Source organism: Clytia hemisphaerica, unplaced genomic scaffold, assembly GCF_902728285.1.
Source record: "Clytia hemisphaerica strain Z4C2 unplaced genomic scaffold, Clytia hemisphaerica genome assembly, whole genome shotgun sequence".
NCBI classification, from domain to species: Eukaryota; Metazoa; Cnidaria; class Hydrozoa; order Leptothecata; family Clytiidae; genus Clytia; species Clytia hemisphaerica.
In genome coordinates, this window is record NW_027104138.1 from 136,561 (window position 1) to 160,198 (window position 23,638).

The 23,638-nt window shown below is 36.3% G+C and overlaps 1 protein-coding gene across 1 annotated transcript in view; it reads right to left on the bottom strand.

Annotated features, from left to right (window-relative positions):
- The window catches only part of LOC136813683 (lipid scramblase CLPTM1L-like), a 34,012-nt gene extending 17,816 nt beyond the window's left edge, over window positions 1–16,196 (bottom strand). Inside the window, exons 1-4 of the mRNA XM_067070179.1 lie at window positions 15,778–16,196; window positions 2,630–2,727; window positions 1,874–2,066; window positions 1,159–1,344 (exon numbers count right to left, since the gene is read on the bottom strand). Coding sequence (XP_066926280.1) covers window positions 1,159–1,344; window positions 1,874–2,066; window positions 2,630–2,727; window positions 15,778–15,948 — 648 coding nt within the window. The 5' untranslated portion in view covers window positions 15,949–16,196. The remainder of the gene's footprint in view (window positions 1–1,158; window positions 1,345–1,873; window positions 2,067–2,629; window positions 2,728–15,777) is intronic.
- Window positions 16,197–23,638: the final 7,442 nt, after the last annotated feature.

Consider the following 23,638-nt stretch of genomic DNA (forward strand, 5'->3'; position numbering starts at 1 on the left):
TTGAGTCTTTGGTTTGGGGAAAATTGAATTCTTACATGATACTTGGCTTCATTCAAAAATTAATAGATTTAACCTGCACCATTTGAAAACTTGCAGATAATTAATGTCTGCTTAAAAGACATTACCATTTTGCATCATTGTGCAAAAAACGAACGAACGAACGAACGAACGAACGAACGAACGAACGAACGAACGAACGAACGAACGAACGAACGAACGAACGAACGAACGAACGAACGAACGAACGAACGAACGAACGAACGAACGAACGAACGAACGAACGAACGAACGAACGAACGAACGAACGAACGAACGAACGAACGAACGAACGAACGAACGAACGAACGAACGAACGAACGAACGAACGAACGAACGAACGAACGAACGAACGAACGAACGAACGAACGAACGAACGAACGAACGAACGAACGAACGAACGAACGAACGAACGAACGAACGAACGAACGAACGAACGAACGAACGAACGAACGAACGAACGAACGAACGAACGAACGAACGAACGAACGAACGAACGAACGAACGAACGAACGAACGAACGAACGAACGAACAAAAAACAAGAATGAAGCTTCTGTGTTTGAATTTTCTTTTGAAAACCTTCGGAGGGATCAACTTACATATGTATATGCTCTCTAATAACCCCTCCCCATTTTGTTAATTTTTTATCCCCCTGAACTTTAACATGACCCTTTCTGTTTATTAATTTTCTTTGAATATTTTCAGCTATCAACAAGAAAATCTCTCATTTAGCTTATAGCCTTGTTTTTAGATTTTCAAAAGTAATAATTCCGAACTCCTAGGAAACTACAAATTAGCCCTCCCCTCACTGACCTTTATATATCCCTGGACCAAGTTACTAATACTGGCCAAGCAAAATCTTTGATCGGAGTTTTTTGAAATTGGTACCCGCGGAGAGAGCGCTAGATCTAGTTTCGCTTGGAAACTAATGACAAAGCGCCGTTTGTCGTCAGGCAAAGTTTTAAACACTACAATGGCTTGTTTACGGGTAACACCTTTCAAAAAAACTTCGATCAAAGATGACGGATATAGCTGAGTCCAGGGATATATAAAGGTCAGTGCCTCGCCTGGCCAGATCGAGCCTGGCTTTTTTTTTCCGAAACAATAAAAAAACTACTTACCACCATATGTCTTTCCAGTGTGGTCAACCCGTCAACATGTAAGAGAGGTAGATATTTTCCATTGCCATTTAGATTGATCACGTGATAAAGATCAGGGGGTATGGCATTCCTATCGAATGTTTTGTTCTGTATGGCTAAGTAGAATGCAAGCTTCGTGTGCATGTGAGTGATCGGCTTCACAGCTTTCTAAAGAGGGAAAACACTGCAAATCTAGAATATCTAATTTGAACACATTGATTTTTATTTATGGTAGGTGAACAGTGGCAGGCTTTATCACTTGAAAATTCCAGGCGCGTGGGTTAATCACACTCCTAAAACTTTGATTTTAGTAATTTAGGCGTGTGAATGATATAGCCTGCAGTGGCACTGTATGAAAAATTTGGCGCTCTTTAAAAGTATATTAATTTTTGGTACCACCTCGAACCCCTTTAATTCAATTGCGAGCAAAGAGAGCGGTAAAAAACATTCTACCCAATACAATTCAAGATACTTTTGAAAGGGCACCATTTTCGTAATTTCGCTCCCTTTTTACGTTTCAATGACGAGCACTGCCTAAGCTGAGTTTATTATTATGATTTTCTGTTAAATAAATAAATGAACCAATTTGGGTAAAAAGGGTGATGTTGGAGAAATCAGTTAATAGTGAAAATAACCAGTGTTTATAACAGCTTCCGATTAAAAAGTTCAACTTTCGAGAAGTAGTATTTCTTTCTACCTGTTCTTTGGTTCCTTGTATTAGATTGAACGTTTTATCTTTAGGGATTGCATATTTTGTAAGGGGATGACGTCGGTAGTTTATTTGTGATGTGTCAGCATCAAAAGGTGACATAGATGAGGGATGAAGAAAAACATAAGCGTATAGTGAGCCATTCCTTCTTGTGGAGAACGGAATGGATACGTTCAGTTTCCTAAAAGAGAAAAGTGCTATAAAAAAATTTCCTTATGCTTTTCATAATGTGGTTAACATAAGGTTCTTATTTTATTCATGATATGCAATGACTTCACGAAATTATGCAGCTTTTCTGTTTTTATTCCACCCAATACGTCACTGTTTCTATTGTTTAAGTGACGTATTGGATGGAAAATTTTAAAAGTTCTCAGAAGACTCTCCAGTGGAGCATATCGTGAATTAATATTTATTCTGTTTTAGATTTCAAAGTAAAGGGTCATCACCATACATCCTTAACACCACTGGGATTGTTTAGACTGTGTCATTGGGGTACAAGCCTGTGATCGAAGCTTTCACACTACTTCACACAAACAAACAAGTTAATTTAATTAAACTTGTTCAATGAAAAAATCACCAACATAAACATCAATGATCAAATCCATTATGTTTGATTCGTGGATAAAATGATCAAAATAACTCCAGATTCAGACGGAAATATCTGTTAGTCTTTTTATACTTTGTTGGTATAGAAATCCGCCTGAAACTGAATAATTTTGAAAGTTGCAAGTCAAAATAATTTACTTCTCAGTTGAACTTTTGATTCCTCCATCACTTGAATCCCAAATTAATTTCAAATCTGACTGTTTTGGAACATTTGATCGACTGACAAAAACTGTCACCTGGAATAAAAGAAAAAATATAATTTTGATATTAGCTGGAGTTTAGTATTGAAAATTTTGATTTCATCAAGCAAGTCGGCACTAGGGTATTTTCTAGTCTATTGCCAATAGATTGGCATAATAAAGCATGAGGAAATGCTACAAATACACCTTGAAAGAATTATGCAGTAGTGTGTAGACAGTAGTGTATTGGCTATATGCCTTGACTTAGGAAGAGATGCGATTCTAGGTAATTTACTTAGCAAGTAATTGTACCAATCCGTTAATACATGTGAGGGAATTAGGTACCATACTCTGCTATAGGAGTATGGGGAGTTATGCAGGTTTTATCATTTGAAAACTCCAGACGTATGAAAACTTCTCTCGAATGATTCAGCCTGGCTCTGTGATCTGATATTAGATTGTCTTCTCTTTGAAATGCTTTAAAATATTTTTTCTTGACATCCCTTTGTTGAAAACTTTCAACTGATAGTCTTATACTGTATTAATTTTAAAATTTCAGGAGGGCAGTTTATTTGGGGGGGGAGGTTTATTAAATGGACAACCAGATAAAATATGAAATTCAACCAAAAGATTCCTCCTATAGTCCTTAGCAGAATCTCCGAATTCTATTGGTTACTTGCTTTTCAAAATCAAGATATTAAGGGTTGTAATTTTTAGTTTCTCGTTGAAAACAATAGAAATTTCAACGTGATGTACTTGTGAGGTACAAAAATTTTAAATCTTAAATTGTCATTATTATCTTCTTCAGAATTTTTTTCGTTAAAATATTAATACTACACATTGACAGAAGTATTCCCCATGCAATTTTTATATCAAAATCTTCAAGAAAAACGAAAGTGATCCCTTCTTCTCATTGGCTTTCGTAAGTCGCTACATCGGAAAGTCTTTTTTCATATTTCAACCAATGAGATTGTCACGTATGATGAAGGTTAACAACCGGCCCTAATTTTGGCGCTAGTGGCTTTTCAGCACCTTGGATCATGAGCATTTGTATAACTTTATTTGTTTCAATCGTTGATTCTAAGGGTTGAATATTTGCTTATCTTTAGTTCTCAAATGAAAGCGGGAATTTGATGCAAGTGCTTTACCTTCATTTGATTGGATACTTTTTTTTAAACAATCGCACAGCAATTTCTTTGATTGGACAAAATAAAACAATCAATATCGATGTGATTGAATAAAAAAAAGATCTTGATACAGTTACTCAGTTCGTTGCCTACTTTTGTCCTTTGCTACCTACCTAGATAGCTCTTGACTAACCTAGTGGAAAGGTCATCAAATCCGTATGCATTGATCTTTGCTACAAGTAATTTGTGGCACATGCAATCAACGGCTTTAGAAAGGTCAATGAACAGTGCCCAAAAAACATCTTTCTTGTCATTGGCTAGCTTCCAGAGCTCTTCCATTGGGAGAAGAGATGTTTGAGTGGGATATCCTTTTCTAATACCACATTGTTGTTCATCAAAGTAGTGTTCAAAGTATTCTGATATTTGATTGTGATATACTCTTTCGTAAATTTTGGATATTACCGGTAGTATACTTATTGGTCTATAGACTATAGTTACTTTTATCGTTTTTAGAATTTTTCTTGTAGACTGGGGTAACTGTTGCGAACTTGGAAATGTTGGGAAAAAAGCTTGAGCTGAAGGAGTCATTTATGCTTATAGAGAAGCAGCTTGAAAATAAGCGAGAGTATCTTTTAATTATTTTTGCTGGTACATCATTTTCTGCTTGAGACATATTTGTCTTAAGGTTACTAATTATCTTCTCTACTTCGTCTTCGGTTGAGTTTTCATTGTTTAATACCTTTTCTTTTATCTTGAATGAGTATACTAGGGTGGTTTCTAAAAAGCATTATTTCATTTTGAAGAATATTATCAGAAAGTTCATTGAGAGGCACTGGTTCTGTTGGTTGATTGAAATCTAATTTTTCAGTAATGTTTAATCATTTTTTCCCACTTACGACTCTTCTCTTTGATCTTATATTGGTTTCTTATATTGGTTTCTTTTGTTGATTTCTTGCATCGTTCTTGAAATGGAAACACACGGTGGTATTTTCCAAGCTGCAATGGAAGGAATCTTTGCGCTAAATTTTATTTTTCATCTGATTATCCCTCTAAATAGTCTTTAATAAAGTGAATGGGAACCTCGATTTTCCTTTTCATTTTATTTCAGTTCCAATATGTCATTTTAGAGATCTAAAAATGGGTCAAAATTAGTTTGAACACTGAAAAAGATACTTAGCTAAAAGATTATTAGTAGGGGTCAATCCTTATGATACGTAGCATCTTGGGACTCAACCGCATGTGATTAGTTCGAAAGAAGATAATAGGCTTCGAAAGTTTTTTTGAGAGGGGGCCCATGGGATTAGGCCTGGAAAAAGTTTTTATGGCCAAAAAAGTCGAATAGTGCTTCAAGGTGTATTACAAAGTGCTTTATCTGATTCGCACGCCAGGGGCCATGTCTGTAAGAAATTCCATGTTCCAATCTTATATTGAAGACAAATCATATTCTTAAAGCAAAATAAGGGCAAGATAAGGGCATAGTACAAATGGAATTTCAAATTGAGGTGGAAGAAATGGATAAGGGGTAATTTACTGTTTAAGGGGGGACTGGAAAAGATGGATGAAACCATGTTATGATCAATAGAATAGCGGCATTTCAAAAAAAAAGACTGACCGTCTGCAAAATTCAAGAGCCGTGCGAACCGTTTAAACAAAAGGAACACGAGACATGAACACCGAGCCTTTTGTTTTGGTTAAAATTATTCTACAAAATAGCGAGGCGACCGAATACTTAGGTATGTGATCTTAGCAGATCTTAGTTGATAAAAGGATTAAAAGAAATATGGAAAGTAACATTTGTTACGGAATAAATGTCTCAAAAATCTATATTTCTAGTGAAATTTCTTAGCGTCACAGACTCTAACCCCCCCCTCTCCTTTGCGTCAATTTGACGTTAGTCGTGGGAAGAATCGATATGTGAGTGGCCCCTTAATCAATCTGGTGCTGTGCTTATGCGTTCGCGGCTCCTATCTAATTTTCCATTAGCAGATTGCTGGCAGCTGCCCACGCTTAAGCTTTAAAAAAGTGGGCCAACTTAGTTGAAATCAAACTTATCGAACATAATAAGCTCAATCGAACTGATTTACAATCAATTGAACGTACGTGACAATCCATCGAGAACGTTAGGCCGATGGAATTGGATTTCAAGTTTACCGTAAGATCCACTTTCTGAATTTGATGCGGGCGAGTTGTCATTATTCATTATCCATTATTTTACAACACACACCAAATTTTATGGAGATTAGGCCTTTATGACTTCTAGACTCCAGACGTAAAGCTATCATCTTTATTTTATTTTGATTTTACATCTTTTAACATTAAAACAAAAAAAGCAAGACAAATATTAATATTACACAGCCATTACTAGCCTGGGTATCCAGTAACATCACCCTGGTTAACCGAAGAAGTTAAAAGACATATGAACATCCGTGATCAACTCAATGGAAAAGCCCAAAAATCAGGCCAACGCATCGACTGGCAGAATTACCGCAGAAAAAAAAACTTTGTCCTAAATGAGATAAAGCGAGCAAAACAAAGTTATTTCAAAACACAAATTCAAGAAAACCATGGCAAATCTCACAAGTTATGGCAAACTATCAAGAACATCTTCCCTGTTAAAGCAACTGCAACTACGACAACGAAATCGTTTAAAGTTGATGATAAAATCATAAGTGATAATTGCGTTCAACAACAAATATACTCAAAATGTATCGTCGGTGATTTCAACTACAAAGACATCAACTGGAAAAACTGGTCCACTCCTCACGACGAAACAAAGGAAGATGAACAATTTCTGGACGCACTAAGAGACACCTTTTTCTACTAACACGTTGATGAACCAACCCGAGCTAGAGGGACAGACACACCTTCCCTTATCGATCTGATCCTGACAAACGAAGAACACCAAGTCAATAATCTAACCTATCTAGCCCCCCTTGACAAAAGCGATCATAGTGTTCTCTCATTCACATTTGAATGTTATTTTGAAACCGAGCCAGGGGGGGGTCAGTGTACCAGAAAGTGGCATGTATCCTGGGGTGGGTTGGTGTTTGAGAAAAAAATTTGTCATGTACAACCTGTGTACTATAATTAGGGTGTTGGGTCCAAAATCGATTTTGATTTTTACTACCTGTGTACCAAAATAGGGGTGTTTGGTCCAAAATCGAATTTGATTTTTACTACCTGTGTACCAAAATAGGGGTGTTGGGTCCAAAATCGAATTTGATTTTTACTACATGTGTACCAAAATAGGGGTGTTGGGTCCAAAATCGATTTTGATTTTTACTACTTGTGTACCAAAATAGGGGTGTTGGGTCCAAAATCGATTTTCATTTTTACTACCTATGTAACAAAATAGGGGTGTTGGGTCCAAAATCGATGTTAACAGTGTGGAAACAAAAAGGTTAAGAAATTATCTGCTAAAATAGAAATGTAAAGTTGTTCTATTATAAATTGATCAAGCCAAGTTTGTCCAAGATCATTCTTCCAAACTTCTTGGAATGAATTGAAATCCTACCAGATCCCACTGAAATGAAGGTTTATCGAGTCAATGTAAACATTCGAACATTTGAATTCAAACATTCAACATTCGTACATTGGAGGTGCCAACTCTCACGCATTGGGTGTGAGACTCATGCATTTCTACATGGTCTCACGTAATTTTTGAAAAGTTTGATTTCTCACCCATTTTGGATTTTTGAGAAAAATTTTCCTGTTTTTCCGATTTTTGGAAAAAAGTTTTCCCGATTTCCTGATTTTTCAAGGTAGTACCCGGTAGTAAATGGGGGGTATGGGGTGGTTTTGTTTTTTTACCAGCTACTACCTGGGTAGTAAATAGGGTGTATGGGGTGGTTTTGGGATTTTTCCATGTAGTATGGTGTACTTCAGGGGTGGGTGGGTGTCAAGTTTTGAAAAATACCTTGTAGTACACATACATGCCGCCTTCTAGTACACTGACCCCCCCCCTGACCGAGCCTGTAGGTGCGAAATACAATTACAATAAAGCAGACTACGAAGCGATGAAAGGAGATCTTGAAAATTCTGAATGGGTTACTGATTTCATTAGCAGGGCAGACGACACACATGTTAACGAGTGCTGGAATATGCTACGAGATAAACTTCTTGACCTTAGGAACCAATACGTACCATGCACAAAAAGAGAAAACTCTTATAAAAGAAAGAGGAAATTTGCGATTTCTACAGAACTTCGAAAAACCATCAAAGAAAAGCGTCGTCACCACCGCAAATGGATAAGGTCGTTTGGCACATCAACAGAACAGAGAAGTAGAGCTGAATACGTGATAACAAGAAACCTTGTAAGTAGAAAAATAGCACAGACAAGAAGGAGGCTAGAAGAACAAATCTGTGATCAAGCGAAGAAAAGTCCAAAGAAATTCTGGAAACACATTCGTAGCTCCATGAAAACAAAACCGGGAATTTCTCCTCTCCTTCTTGACCCGAAGGATAACTCATCACTCTGTTATAGGGATGAAGATAAAGCAGACGTACTACAGGATCAATTTTGTAGTGTTTTTACACAAGAGCCTGCTGGACCACTACCAGAGTTTGCATCACATACAGACTCATGTGTAACTTTCGATCTCACCATTGAAATGATCCGAAAAGAACTGAAAGGCGTAAACCCTCAACAAGTCACTGGGACCAGATGAGATTCATCCTGCTATGTTGAAGGCGTTAGCTTTCTATATTGCTGTCCCCCTATACATTGTTATGTCCAAATCCTTCGCAAAAAGTACACTACCACCGGATGATTGGAAAATTGCGCACGTATCCCCGATCTATAATAAAGGAAAAAAGAACTTGGCAGAAAATTACAGGCCAGTTAGCTTGACATTTATTGCTTGTAGATTAATGGAAAGAATTGTTAAAGATCAAATAATGAAGTTCCTAGTAGACAAAAAGTTAATTTCTGACAAGCAACACGGATTCTTGGGGAAAAGATCGACAGTCACACAATTATTGAGTTATCTTGATAAATGTGCAGACTCAATATCAGAAAGTAAAGTGGTAGATGTTATCTATTTGCCAAGGCCTTTGATACAGTTCCACACCGCAGATTACTCAAGAAACTCGACGCATACGGTTAACCAAGCATGCAGCCCTGCGTGCTGAGATAGATTGTGCTTGAGACTAGGTTTGATAGAGAGAAGTACTAAAGAAGTACTAAAGCTAGCAGAAAGAATGTAACTTGAAGTAGCCTCAGTGCTGGGGTAAGCATAGGAGCAGGCATAATGTGGTAGCAGACTACCAAATATTATAAATATTTAAATAAATAATATAAAATTAAGTAATTATTTTTACAATTAAGATATACAATTAAATTCTTTAATTATCGTAAGTCCACCAGGGAGATCATTCCAGAGTTTAGCTGTTGATGGAGCAAATGAGTTTTTGTAGGCAAGCACTCGCCCATGCATTTGTTTGAATCGAATACAATTAGAAAACCTAGCCCTGTTTGAAAATATAGACTCAGGAATTGCAATTGCTCTGTGAATGATGTTGTGCATCATTGTAAGGTTGCGAATTTTCCTTCAAGTTTCTAAGGTTTTCCATTCTAGATCGTCCATCATTCTTGTTGGGCTGGAGTGACGGTTCCAGTCAGCATAAACAAAGCAAATAGATTTCCTTTGTATCATTTCAATTCGGTCTTGCAGTCCTTGATTGCTCTCCCCAATAGGGTTCCAGACAGTAGATGCGTAGTTGAGGATTGGGTTTATGTACGTCTTGTAGGCTTTTGCTTTGGTGGCTTTGGTGCATCCTCTCAGATTTCGCTGTAGAAAGTTTCGTGTTTGTGTACCTTTTTTGCAAACCATATCAATGTGTGTATTCCATTTCAAGCGTTTGTTTATAATGACGCCAAGATATTTGGCATTGTCGACACATTCAAGAATCTCATTGTGAATGGTGTAGTTAGCGAGAAATGGTTTTGTTTTATTAGTTATACGCAATATTTTACATTTACCTGGGTGAAACTCCATGTTCCATAAGTCTTCCCATATTTGGAGGTTATTTAGGTCATTTTGTAACGTTACTTTGTCTTTAAGAGAAGATATCGTTTGGTACAGATAAGCATCATCTGCAAATAAAAGTATATTAGAATCAACACATAGCGGAAGGTCATTAATGTATACGAGGAATAATAAAGGACCCAATACTGTTCCTTGCGGGACTCCTGACTTGACTTCAGCATACTTTGATGTTTTACCATTGACCACAACTTGTTGTGTTCGATTCCTAAGGAATGATTTTATCCAAGATAGGTGACTACTTCTGACTCCATAGTGCTCAAGTTTGTGGCAAAGCTTTGAATGGTCAACCTTGTCGAAAGCTTTGCTGAAATCGAGTAAGATGGAATCAACTTGATCACCATTGTTCAAAGCTTGGAGTTTTACCATCTGGGCTGGAGAAAACACTACAATACTGGCTGTTTAATACTTCAGCCTTCATTTGGTCGTCAATAATCACTTTATTGTCTACTTTCAAAGTTGGTACACCAACACTGTCTTGTCGTTTGCTTTTAATGAATTTGTAAAACTTTTTGGGGTTGTCACTCATTATTGAGTCATTGATGTAAGAGTCATATGCCTTTTGACATGTGCTCTTATTTTTCTAACCAAGTGAACGTAATCTTTCCCAATCGGAGTCTGCATTTATTCTCTTTGCTTTTTTAAGCACGAATTTGTCTTTGGGATGTACGCTTACACTCTCTATTAATCCACGGTACATGGTAGCGTTGCGAGGACTCCTTGGTTGGTTTGAGATGTTCATGAACTCATCCCATAGTATGTTAATTGGTGTATCGTAATTATGTGACTGACAGAAGTTGGTAAGGTCTTGTTTAATGGAATCTTAGATTTCTGGGATGTTTGCACGATGCCATTGATGGATTGTTCCTTTGACAGGTCTACTACGACGAGGGTGGCATATAATATCAGCAATTACAATCCGGTCGTGATCGCTGATTCCAGGTATGTCACTGATAGTTTGAATGAAAGATGGATTGTTCGTTACTAGAAGTTCAAGGGTGTTATTTCTATGGGTTGGAAAGTCGACAAGTTGTTCTAAGTTGTTGTCTCCTAGCATATCCAAAAACAATTCATTTAGCAATTTAGGGTATTGAGAGCTTGTGATACTATTAGTAGACCAATCAATGTCTGGTAAGTTCAGATCTCCCCCTATCCAATGAGGATTTGATATCAATTTGGACAGATTGCTCTTTATGTCTTTAATTAAAGAGTCTAGATATTTCTGGTTTTTATCGGTCGGGCGGTATATATACTGATGTTAAAATGATGGGTTTCTGAAAAGTTTCAATCTTGACGGATATACTTTCACTCTCTTTCGATTTTGCAGCTTCGACAGCAAAGAGTGAATTTTTCACAATGATAATAACACCACCACCAGATTTATGTAGACGGTTATTTCGAAAAGCACGGTAGCCATTGGAAAGAATATTGCTATCTCCAATTGAAGGATCAATATGGGTTTCTGAACCAAGAACCACATCAATATTGTGATCGTAAAGGAGTTTTTGAAGGTTTTCTTTCTTTCCCCAGAGATACTTTGGAAGTTGACGATCATGATCTTGAGCGATTGTCTTTTTGTTTTCGGAGGGTTATTTTGATTTTCAGCTTCATCATTATCACTTTCTGCAGTGCTAGAAGCAGAGAAACTATCAAATAATGAGTTGCTTATGTTGGCCGAGGCTTAGCTAGGACAGATCCATTCGAGTAGTTCGTCTTTTGTATACGCATTGAAGACAGTAGCATTCATTGAGAGACAATTGACATGGTAACATTTGTTGCATTTGTCACAGGCAATCGCATACCATGTGAATGAATTCACTGATCAAACACGCGCGTAATGCATTTTTGTGTGTTATAAGCCTCTGTCTATATACATTGCAAAATAAAGAAATCGAGTAATCGAGACAAAAAAAAGTTTACATCGAAAAAAAAGTTGATATTAAAAAAAAATTGGTATCAGAAAAAAAAAACGTTGATTGATATCGAAAAAAAAAGTTGTTATTGAAAAAAAAAAGTTGGTGTCGAAAAAAAAAGTTGGTATTAAAAACCCTTTTGGCGTGCCATAGCTCTATTCCCAGGAGTATAATTTACCGTCAGCCAAATAAGGATTATTTTTTACCTTCGCTGGTGATTTTTCAGTTTGAGTTTATGTCTAATGTTATAGATTTTTGAAGTGCTTGTCCTAAGAGATGATGGAATATAATTATTTTTAGTTTTCAAGCCATTCAAGGGAAGCAAATTTAATCTTTCTTCTTCCTCTTCAAGATTGCACTTTAATATAATGCCAATTATGCAATGTAAGTTTTATATTAATACTTTCTTTGTGCATATGTTTTGCATACTTTCTAAGGGAATTTCACCACGGCAATTCAGCCACCATAATTTTTGCATACAGTTCAATATTGCGGATGGAAAGGCGCACGCTTGAAAAGCTCTATTGACACCATCTAGCTTTATTGTTTCACTAAACCTCAATTTGTCCAGAGAATTTCAATATTCAAAACAAGAGCAGTGCTCATTATTCCAAAGAGTAGGAGTTTTATGCTGAAAATGAAGGAATATATGACGTAGCATAGGTTATATACTGTTATAAAGAAAACTCTGGGGGGGTACTAGGTTTGCGAGGTGACGGGTATGTCCGAGCCGAAAATCGAAAAATCGACCCTTTGAGAGACAAAATTTTGGTGATTTTGGGACCCTTTGAGAGACTTTTTCCTAAATTTTGGTCCATTTTTTCCAAATCTTGGTTTGATTTTCACCAATTTTTGGTCAAAATTTTTGGAAATCGTGACCCTTTGACCAAACGCTGTCAATCGAACGAATCAAACGCCGTATCAATTGAACGCAATTGAACGCAATCGAATAATTGCAATTCGATTGTCGAAGGCAATCAAATCGCAATTGAATATTACCCAGGATTTGCTGTTCAATTGCTTCGATTACTTTCGATTGTATTCGATTACGTTTGATTGATTCAATTATATTAGATTTTATTCGCTTTGGTACGGTACTTAAGCACTCGGCCGCCCGCTAATAAGCCCTAACGGAGTGATCCAATTTAATTTAATCAAACTCATCAAACATAATCCTAATCGAACGGAATCGAAGATTATTCGAATGCAAATGACAATCGAACATAGTTCAAATATCAATCGAACCAATCTAACCTTACTCAAACACAATCGAACACAATCAAATATTACCCAGGAATGGGCCGTTCGATAGACCTTTTTTCAAAGAGGCCACCCTGTTGAATAATTATGTAGTCCAGCAGAAAAACAATGATAAAACCATGCATAATTATTACAATATGCATGATACAGTAATTATGCATCACGTGCGTTTGCATAGGGTAAAATGGCGAAATGCGAAAATTGATTTTGACAAAAATTTTTTGAAAAATGACCCTACAAGATTTGACTACATCTTTTTATTCCATGAAGCAATTACTTTCAAATAAAAAATATATTGACAATGAATGGGTAAGCTTTCTAGAAATCCAGACATAAATTGCATAGCTTTTCCCAAAAAATAGCACCTTAGGATCAGAAACAGTCAAAAACCAGCTTTTTCCAATTTTCATCGAGTTACAGGAATTAATTCCTTGTTTGTTGTGATCTGAAATTTTCAGTAGGGGTGGCCAACATGGTTCCCTTGCTCATATCAGGGGGGGGCGAGACGGGGGTAAGAGAATTAAAGTTTCTAAGTTTCTAAGTTTCTAAGCCATTAGTGTGACCCCCTGTATTTCTATTTTATTCCGTACGGGTTTTTCAATAGAGATGTCACATGACTCAAATCCTGCTGTCTTATTGGACTAGAAAAAGCGAAAGTGAAATCGCGCGATCTGATTGGATGAAAAAAAGACCGTGGGAACTGGAACCGAAAATAATTCGCATTCTAAAACAAGATGGCGGCGAGAGAAGCATGTCTTTTGCTTTGGACGAAATGTTGTAAATTCTGGTTGATTTTAAGGTTTTATCTTATCTTATCTCATTTACTTTAGATAGATAAGATAAGATAAGATATTTTCTTTTTTTTAAGGACTCGTTAAAAACTATATACATTTTGTAAAAACCACCATACGGCGTGATAAATCTGGAAAAGCATAAGTAAATTATATAGCTTTACGAGAGGCAAAACCATAAGGTTAACTACTAAAAGCTAGAAATTATATGGAAACCTATTCACTAAAACCGTAAATAATAAAAATACAGCACTTTTTATGCTGCAAAAAGGTATCATGTCAGTTTGATAATATCTAACAAAATAATGATATCTAACAAAAATGAAAATAAAATCATCTAATGGTTATATAATGTAATAAATCAAAAAACTTTTTTAGAAATAAAACCTAAATACTGGAGACACGAGGAAAAAAATAAAATAAGTCCCTATAGTGAAAATGTAGGTGAGATAAAGGTTAAATATAAAACGTCAAAAGGACTGATGTTGAAAAAAGAAGAAGACTCTGCATAAGAGGGGGATAAGATAAAGAGGGGGATAAGATAAAGAGAAAAGAACGAGGGAAGGAGGGCAAGCTGTCAAAATGGAGCAGTTACGCTGACTGGTTGTATTGATGACATGTCAAAGGTGGTCACAATGGTCGCAGATACCTGAGAAGAAACAACAATGAAAAACGATTAAACCATATCAAACAATAGTTTAGCCTTTATGTTTTGTTTGATTAGTAGAGGCTTCTTCAATGTTTGGGGAAGGTAAGTCTACAAAAGTTATTTGTTTTTCGGTGGAAAAAAGTGTTTAAAAAAGCATTTTTTGTACTCAAGGTTTATTTTTCTTCGCAAATTTTTGTCTTCAATCTTAAATAGATGAACGAGTATTAAACTGATGGTTTTTCACAGAACATAGTAAAACTATGGACCTTTTTTTAAAGAGGCAACCCTGTTGAATAATTATGTAGTCCAGCCATAAAAACAATGATAGAGCCATGCATAATTACTGTATTATGCATATTGTAATAATTATGCATGGTTTTATCATTGTTTTTCTGCTGGACTACATAATTATTCAACAGGGTGGCCTCTTACGAATTACTGTTTCATGCATATTATTGTAATAATTATGCATGGCTATATCATTGTTTTTTTTGCTGGACTACATAATTATTCAACAGGGTGGCCTCATTAAAAAAAGGTCTATTCAGGAACTTGGACCTTTTTACAGAATTTCAAAAAGTCTGTTAGTTTTGGAGATATATAGAAAAGTATAGAAATGGGTAGTTCGCGTTCGTGTTTCGCGTTCCCAAACCAAACGCACGTGACATGGCTCTATCATTGTTTTTAATTTTATGGCTGGACTACATAATTATTCAACAGGACGTCCTCTTTGAAAAAAGGTCTATTGAGATTCCATTATGCTCGACAATCGAATCGCAATTATTCGATAGCGTTTGATTACGTTCGATTGGTTTGACCGGATTTTTGTTCGAAAATCAAAAATTTCTCTCTCAAATTAGTCCGGTGTCAGTCCGGTGTTGTATACAGGGAATTTTGGACGCCGGACGTTTATGAAACAAAAAATTAAGAAACACCGGACGCACCGGACTGGTCATGTCCGATGTTTTGATTGTCCGGTGGGAAAAAATATCCTTCTCCGACACCGGACATCTGACTTCCTTAAGTCTGGTGCAGAAATTGTCCGGTGATAAAAAAGTTCTCATTTTACACCGGACTTTCGCGTGTCCGGTGTTTGTTAAGTCCGGTGCGTCGACAGGGTCCTCATCGTCTGGCTTTGAGAGAGAAATTTTTGATTTTCGTGATTTTGGGACCTTTTTAGAGACTAACTTTTGAATTTTTACCCCTTTGAGAGACTTTTGAGGAATGAGCAAAGGTACCCTTGTGGCTCGCACATACCTGACACCCATTTTGCCTAAGTACCCCCCCCCCCCCCGCCGCCCCCCGGGAGATCTATCTTTATACCTTCAAATCATCCAGATCTTTCAGCTTGTATGATGGTTCTAAGCACCTTCTGCCCGATTTTTTTATATCACATTCATCTGGATTGAAGAGTGTGTATATAACATAAATTGAATTGAAAAGATATCCAAAGAAAAGGACTAAAATAAGGTTTGTCCATGAAAATGTAGGCATGGCATCGATGACCGCTGCAGCACTTTCCTTTTCAAAAATAGTTTGTTTACGTTTTGGACTCTGCCATTTTTAAAGGATGCTCTGAAGTCAGGTTTTGCTCAACTGTTCAAACAATTCCGAGAGGAAAATATCGATTTCACAAAGTTCAGCGAGACAAAATTCACCGAACATCCTGCACGTGGTACTTGATTTTTTTGATTTTGGTTTTAAGACCTGAAATTGCAGTCAGGCAGGCAGTCAGCAAACACAGAACAGTAAAGTAAATAGCTGATAAAATTTGGTAATTGAAGCAGTGATTCTTTCTTATTTATAGTAGGAGTTCTCACTGGTCAGGGAAAACCTGGAAATTGTACTATTTTTTGTAAAAGTCAGGGAAAACCTGGAAAAGTCAGGGAATATTTATTTTATTGGAGTCCCTAGATAGAGTCCCCTGCCCACAGTTGAGGACCGGTCTAGTTGGCGAAGGACCCTGCCGACGCACCGGACTGTCCGGTGTATTTGTCCGGTGGCAAAAAGTATCCTTTCGCTACACCGGACGCAATAAGTCCGGTGTCAGTCCGGTGTTGCATACAGGGAATTTTGGACACCGGACATTTATGAAACAAAAAATTAAGAAACACCGGACGCACCGGACTGGTCATATCCGGTGTTTTGATTGTCCGGTGGAAAAATATCCTTCTCCAACACCGGACATCCGACTTTCTTAAGTCCGGTGTAGAGATTGTCCAGTGGTAAAAAAAATTCTCATTTTACACCGGACTTTCGCGTGTCCGGTGTTCGTTAAGTCCGGTGCGTCGGCAGGGTCCTGTTGGCGACAGACAGCCTAGACTATAAATGTTAATTTTCTTTCAGAAAAAAGAGTATAATTTGTTTACCTTTATTCCTACCAGTATAGACCTAACCCTTCATACAAAAATTACGGGAAACGCATGTTTGGACTTTGATAGATAGATAGATAGATAGATATATATTTCACCGTGCAAGATCATAAATAATTTACAACTGACTTGCTAAACTATGGCTATAAACTATATTACATTTAAAATATATCATCTTTGATATAGCTATAAATTTTATGTGAGGTTTTTCAATTATTTGTAAATATATGATTGTAAATCATAATTATATCTTTGATACAAAAGAGAAAAAGCTATAATAAAAACTAATGTACATTACTACTACTATTGACTAAACTGTTATGATCAGTTTTTAATAGAGGAGCTCAATGGTTTGGTATTAGTTACGATGATAGGAAAACTAAGAAAATTAGATAAACTAGTAAAAACCTTAGCAACCTTGAAAAAAGAATGTAGTGCCCATAAAATCATTATTGGAGAGGAGTTTAGGTTAAATAGTAAGATTATACAGTGCTTAGTTTTGTTTAATAGAAACAAAAAAAAGTACAGATAACAGAAAAGGAAGAAAATAATTAAAAAAAAAACAAAACAAAAAAACAAAAAAACAAATGTATAACAATAAGAGAGAGGGAAACTGGTGGAGTTAGACAGAGCTGGTTAAATTAGAGGGTGTCATATAATTGGGGAATAATTCAAAATAAGAAAAAAAAGGAAAAAAAGGTAATAGTGATAATAACAATGATAATAAAAATAATAATATATACATCTACAAAGAAAAACCTTGGGAGTTAGGGAAGGGATTTAACTTGAGGCAAGTTTAGTGAGAAGGTAAGCATGAAGGTGGGCCTTGAAAGTGGATTTGCTGGTAATTTGGTCAAGGGAAGGTAGATGGGGGTGGATTTCATTCCAGTCTTTGGTGATAAGATTAGCTATGTTGTGCGATCCATACATTACCTTCTTTGTTCTGGTGATTGACAGTTGCTTGTTTCTTGTGACATGGGGAGCATTATTACCTATGGGAGAGAGGAAGCTGGAAAAGTACTTTGGGGCTCTGTTTTTGTGAAAATCATATGCAAATAGACAGTTTTTTTCTTTCATGATGTACCTAATGGGCAAGATTCTGCTATTTACATATAAAGGCTTGGCAGAATCCTGAGGGCCTTTAAAATGGATAATCCTGAGTGCCTTATTTTGGAGTTTTTCCAGCTTGTCTAATGAGGCAACCTTGACATGACCAAGAGATTGGATAAAGTAGCTGATATGAGATTCAAAAAGGGCATAGTAAACAGATAAAAGAGTTTTGTAGTCTACATAGTGTCGAAGTTTACTGAGCATACCAACTGCTCTTGAAAGCTTGAGGGCAGTCTTGGAAATTTGAGAATCCCAGTCAAGATTTTCATCAATGATGACACCTAAGTAACTTACCGTTTTTGATAGCTCCAGTTTTTGGCCACTCAGTCTAAAATTCAGGTTTTTCGTAATTGTCTTGAACTTGGATTTGAAAAGAATTATTTCTGTTTTTGATGCATTCAGGCAGATTTTGTTTGCTCTGAGCCAGTGGACCAGGTGTGTGAGATCCTTATTAATTATGTTGTTTAGGGTTTTCAGTGACTTGTGGCTGTAAACCAGGCTAGTGTCATCAGCAAAGTGTATAGTTGAGCAGTGGTCTATAGCTTTGTTCAAATCGTTAATGTAAACAATGAAGAAAAGAGGACCAAGCACAGATCCCTGTGGGACACCATGTTTTTGTTCAATTTGACTTGAAAGAGTGTTTTGGATGAGAGTACCATGAGTTCTATTACTGAGATAGGACGAAATTAATTCAAAAGGTTTGCCTCTGACACCATAGTTACGAAGTTTGTGAAGAAGGATACTGTGTTCCACAGTATCAAACGCTTTTTTAAGATCAATAAAAATTCCTGCAGCAAATTCTTTGTTATCAAGGGCTTCTCTCGCTAGTTCAGTGAGAGCAATTATTGCATGGTTTGTGCTGTGACGCTCTCTGAATCCAAATTGGTTTTTGAAGATAATGTCGTGTTGGGTAAAAAATTCAGAGAGTCTGAAGTGAATAAGTTTCTCAAAAATTTTGTTGATATTGGATAACAGAGAAATGGGTCGGTAGTTACCGATCTCTAATTTAGAGGCTTTCTTGTGCAGAGGTTTGATAGAGGCTTTTTTCAAACAGTCAGGATAAGTTCCAGTCTGGAGGCATTCATTGAAGATGTCAGCAAGATTGATGGATGCCCTAGGACTAATGAGTTTTAGGAAAAACGTGGGAATACTCGATGGACCGTTTGCCTTTTTCTCGTCGAGTTCATTGATTAATTTATTGATGACATCAGGAGATGTGGGGTGAAAAAACACAGAATCAGGGTTAGGCGCACCAAGATAGTCAGTGAAGACTTTATCCGTAGGTGGAATTTCAGCTTTGGTCTTATCAGCAATAGAACCATAGTACTCATTGAAAGCTTCAGCAATTTCTTCATTTGTGCATAATTTTTTTTGGTTTTGAATGATAAGTTTTGGACTCAAGTCAGATTTAGATTTGCTGTTGGTCACTTCATGGATGGCACCCCAGACAAGTTTCAAATTGGTTTTATGGTCATTGAAATATTTTTTGTAATATTCAGCTTTACTTTGTCTCATTATTTTCAGTAGAAGATTTTTGTATTTTTTATAAGCCTTGTGTTTTTCTTGCTTTAAGGCAGGTGTTTTGGATCTAAAGTATTTTTTTTGGAGGATATCTCTTGTGTTAATAGACTTCAGTATGCCTGCTGTTATCCAAGGTTTTCGAGCTTTTGTATATTTGTTTTTAAAAGATTTCATTGGTGCATGTCTGTCAATTACTTCGGTTGTTTGATTGATAAAGATGTTGAGTTTCTCACCAGGTGTTTTTTCAGCAAAAAGGTTTTCCCAAGAGATAACTGAGAACTCATGAAAAAAATTGTTTCGATCAAATTTTCTGAAATCTCTTTTAAAGATTTTAGCTTTTTGATTTTGTTTGGTTTTGACATTCCAGTTAAGAATAGCATACTGAGGTAGATGGTACCCTAGGTAGGTAGATTTGTACCCTATGCTGCACTCAAGCACTTAAGCCAAAGTCCCGCAAAGGCGGGACAAAAATCAGTTTTTTGAAGTTTGCAAAAAAACGCCACATAGAAGATTTTTTAAATTCAGTATGTGAATAGAGCAGTAAAAAATACAACTTTTCTATTTTTCCTTTTTTTTGCAAAAGTTCTAGGAATGAAAATAAAGGGATAATGATGATTGAATACTATCCATTGATGTCCCGCGGCACTATCGTAAAGCTAGAATCGCTTCGCGTACTCTTCGCTTGAGAAAATGATTGATAGATTGAAGTTTTCATCCGCGGAGGAGTTCGCGGAGCGTTCTTGGCTCAATCCTCGGACCGCGCTAAAAATGGTAGATTGAGCTGTGATAGATCATTTCGATGGAAGTTGTTGGAATGTTTACAAGGCTCTTGACAGAAAATCGTTTGTTTTATTGTCAATGATGACAGTGCGGTTATTAATTTTGTTAGATCTGACAAATTGATGTTTGTAAGTGCACTTTATAGTTTTGATTCCCATTGAAGAATCATATTCTGGTTTTCATGTTATTAGATGCTGTTTTAGAGCTTTAGGTCTACACTGCCTACAGCTTCCCAACATCCAAGCTCTCAAACATCACAAGCCGAATGAAATTACTTTCGATTTCCCGTAGAAATTATGCGATGAAAAATCCGGGGGTCGAAAAATGAAGACTTTTTATTTCCGAACAAGTTATCTTTGCTTATAACGAAATATTACTTTTCAATATATTTGCTTAATATAATGTTTGATTACAAAAATACTTTACACTGTATTTAAAGTTTGAAAATGTTGATTCTACTAATTCTACTTAGCTCTTTGTTTTCATGTCAAACCCCCGTCTCAAAAGAAGTCCCAGAATCCCGAGATTTTTGCAGTCGGGTGTTCAAAACAAAGGCGTTTTTATTTTTCCGCCCACTTACAAATTTTTCGTTATAATAGGCATTTAAAATATCAAATTTAAAAATAATAGTATAAAACCTTATTTTCTACCGTATAGTATTTCTTCTAAAACAAAAAAACAAAATACCGTAGGACGGGGTGAATCGGATAGAATTGGAAGGTTTTGGGCAAATTGCCTCTTCCCGACGAGACCTACCACCTAATTATACCGCAGAAGTTGACGAGTGGGGTCTAATTCGCGAGTTTAGAAAATTTCATTTTCAAAAGTTTCTTCTACGAGGAACAATCTTCAATCGAATACAAGAAAATCGAGTCACTCGTTTTGAGGTGAAGTGGATAGAATTTGACGGGGCGCCATTCGGAACATAAACAAACACTCTCTATATTTTGTGGTGGAGCAATACCATATTTCAAAAATTACGTTTTGCCGAAGTTATAATTTGAATTCATGCAATTCTCACAAAGTAATTATTCATTATAGATGGAGCGTCCATTTCTTTAACAAACGTTCTTATCCTGTTGTAAAGTGTTTGTAGCCTTACCCTTCTCATTATCTTCTTCTGGAAAATAATACATAACATATAAACTCCTAAATTATCACTATACAAATATACAAAGACATTGTATTCACATGAACAACAATGGACAATGAGTGACTATTAACATTTGAACATTTATTCCTAGCTACTCTGAACACTAACAAGCCTCTTGGGATAGTGTGGCAGTAGTAATTAAAAATGACATGATGACGGCATTTGATATTCTTTAATTATTCAATAATTAACTCCTTTCTATTTCTCGGTTCCGTATCACTTAACAACGCCTTCAACTTGGGGCGCAAATGGGCGATTCGCGTTTCAACGGGAACAATTTTCCGCCCTAACTTTAGAATAAAAATACGAAGAATAGACATTGTTTTTCGTTTAGTGAACCAAAGATTGTGTACAACTGGCTCTCGTAGAACACAATGCCAAAGGAATCTCCAATCACGGTCGCTTCATTATTTCTTATTCAGCATTTCAAAAAAAGGTCCGAAAATCAGAAGGTTTTCTTCTTCAATTTCCGAAGAACATGTTCCAAATTTTCGAAGCCATAATTTTCCGATAGCTTGATCGATCAGTGAACGGGATCTGAAAACAGAATGGAAAAAGACATCGTCAGTGAAGTATGGGAGGCGATTAAACAAATTATCCGATTCACCCCGGGTATCCGATTCACCCCGTCCTACGGTACACTAGAAAAATAAAGAATTTACAAGTGTTATCAAGCCACCCAAAATGAACTTTCATTCGTCCGCGTCATCGAATTGTTGTATACGTCACGATCTATTGTCAACCATTTTCCAATCCCGTAAGCGATTGAAGTGCCGTCAGTAATAATCTGTTAAGAAAATAATAACATTATGACATCACACAAATAAATTACGCTGGGAAAGTCCGCGAGGACAACACGCGGTCTTAACATTTTTCCCTCACAAGTTTGGGGGAAAACGAAAGTACTCTATATTTTACGTATGGGGAAGTGTAAGAAAGATTTACAAAATAGAAAAGTTTCGTTTCGGGGTAAAGAATCAGTATTGTGAATTTAAGCGAGTTTCTATTTTGCAATTTTTATACAGAGACAAATAAAGATTTTTTCTATTGTTCTTGCTCGATTGCCTCTAACGATAAGTTCCGTAGTTATGAGGTTATCGAGACAAAATGTGACGAATTTGCGCGGAAACGAAATTTAACATTAGTCTAGGCTGACAGAACGTTTTTGAACCCAGAAAAGTCATACAATAACAAACCTCTGAAGAATTTCTTTTGGTAGTTATCTGCCTTGACCTACCGTGAGTGGTCCTAAATCCGACAGCCCTGCCTAAATCCGACCCCCCAAATAACTTAACTGCCTATAAAAAAATTATATGTTTACAAACATTCCCTCTCCAAGTTAAACAATAAACTATTGCAAGAGCTCTTGAAATAAAACACTTAACAAGATTACTATAATGCCAAGATGTCAATTAATGTGATCAAAAAAGTGTGAGTTGTAAAAATAATTATATACCTCTAATTATTCTGAATCTGTTATTCGTGTTTAAAACGTTAACAATTTTGTAATAAGAAATTATGTTTTGTATGAGAAGCAATTATTGTTATTTGGTTCAGTTGGTTCAGTGTATCAAATCTTTCAGTTTATTTGACACTTTGGTATCTTCATTGCGTTACAGCGAAAGGTTTGTTTTTATATTTTAGTATCTTTGAAAGACCCCATCGGATTTAGGCAGGGCTGTCGGATTTAGGACCACTCACGGTATGTTAATAGAGCAGTAAAAAAAATTTCTATTTTACCTTTTTTTTGCAAAAGTTCTAGAAATGAAAATAAAGGGATATATAAGGCGGTCATCGAAAAAATGCTCTGTTCGCGTCGCAACGGGTGTTAAAAATGCATGCGGGCAGACGCGCGGTCGTTCTTTTTATCACGCCAGTAATTCAGGGGCGGGTGGTGACGCGAGCAAAATAATTTTTCGATGGCTGTCAGAGTAATTGAGAACAAAGCTATAGCAATAAGCAAAAAGCTCGTCCCAGCTGTTGAAAAAACTACTTAAAGCACTATAGCTCTCACCCAACAAAATTGTGGATTTTAAAAATTAGATATTCAGAATCTATTAAAAATTTCGCTTTCAATGATATATAACATCATGGGGTTTTGTGAATGTGCTGGAGAGATATTGGTTCTTGAAAGGTCAATAAATGGCCCATTTTGGCTTAAAATTTGATGAAACAATGAAAATCACAAATATGAATGATATCTTTTTCTCGTCGTATTTCAACATATTGCCATCAAAACAATTATCAA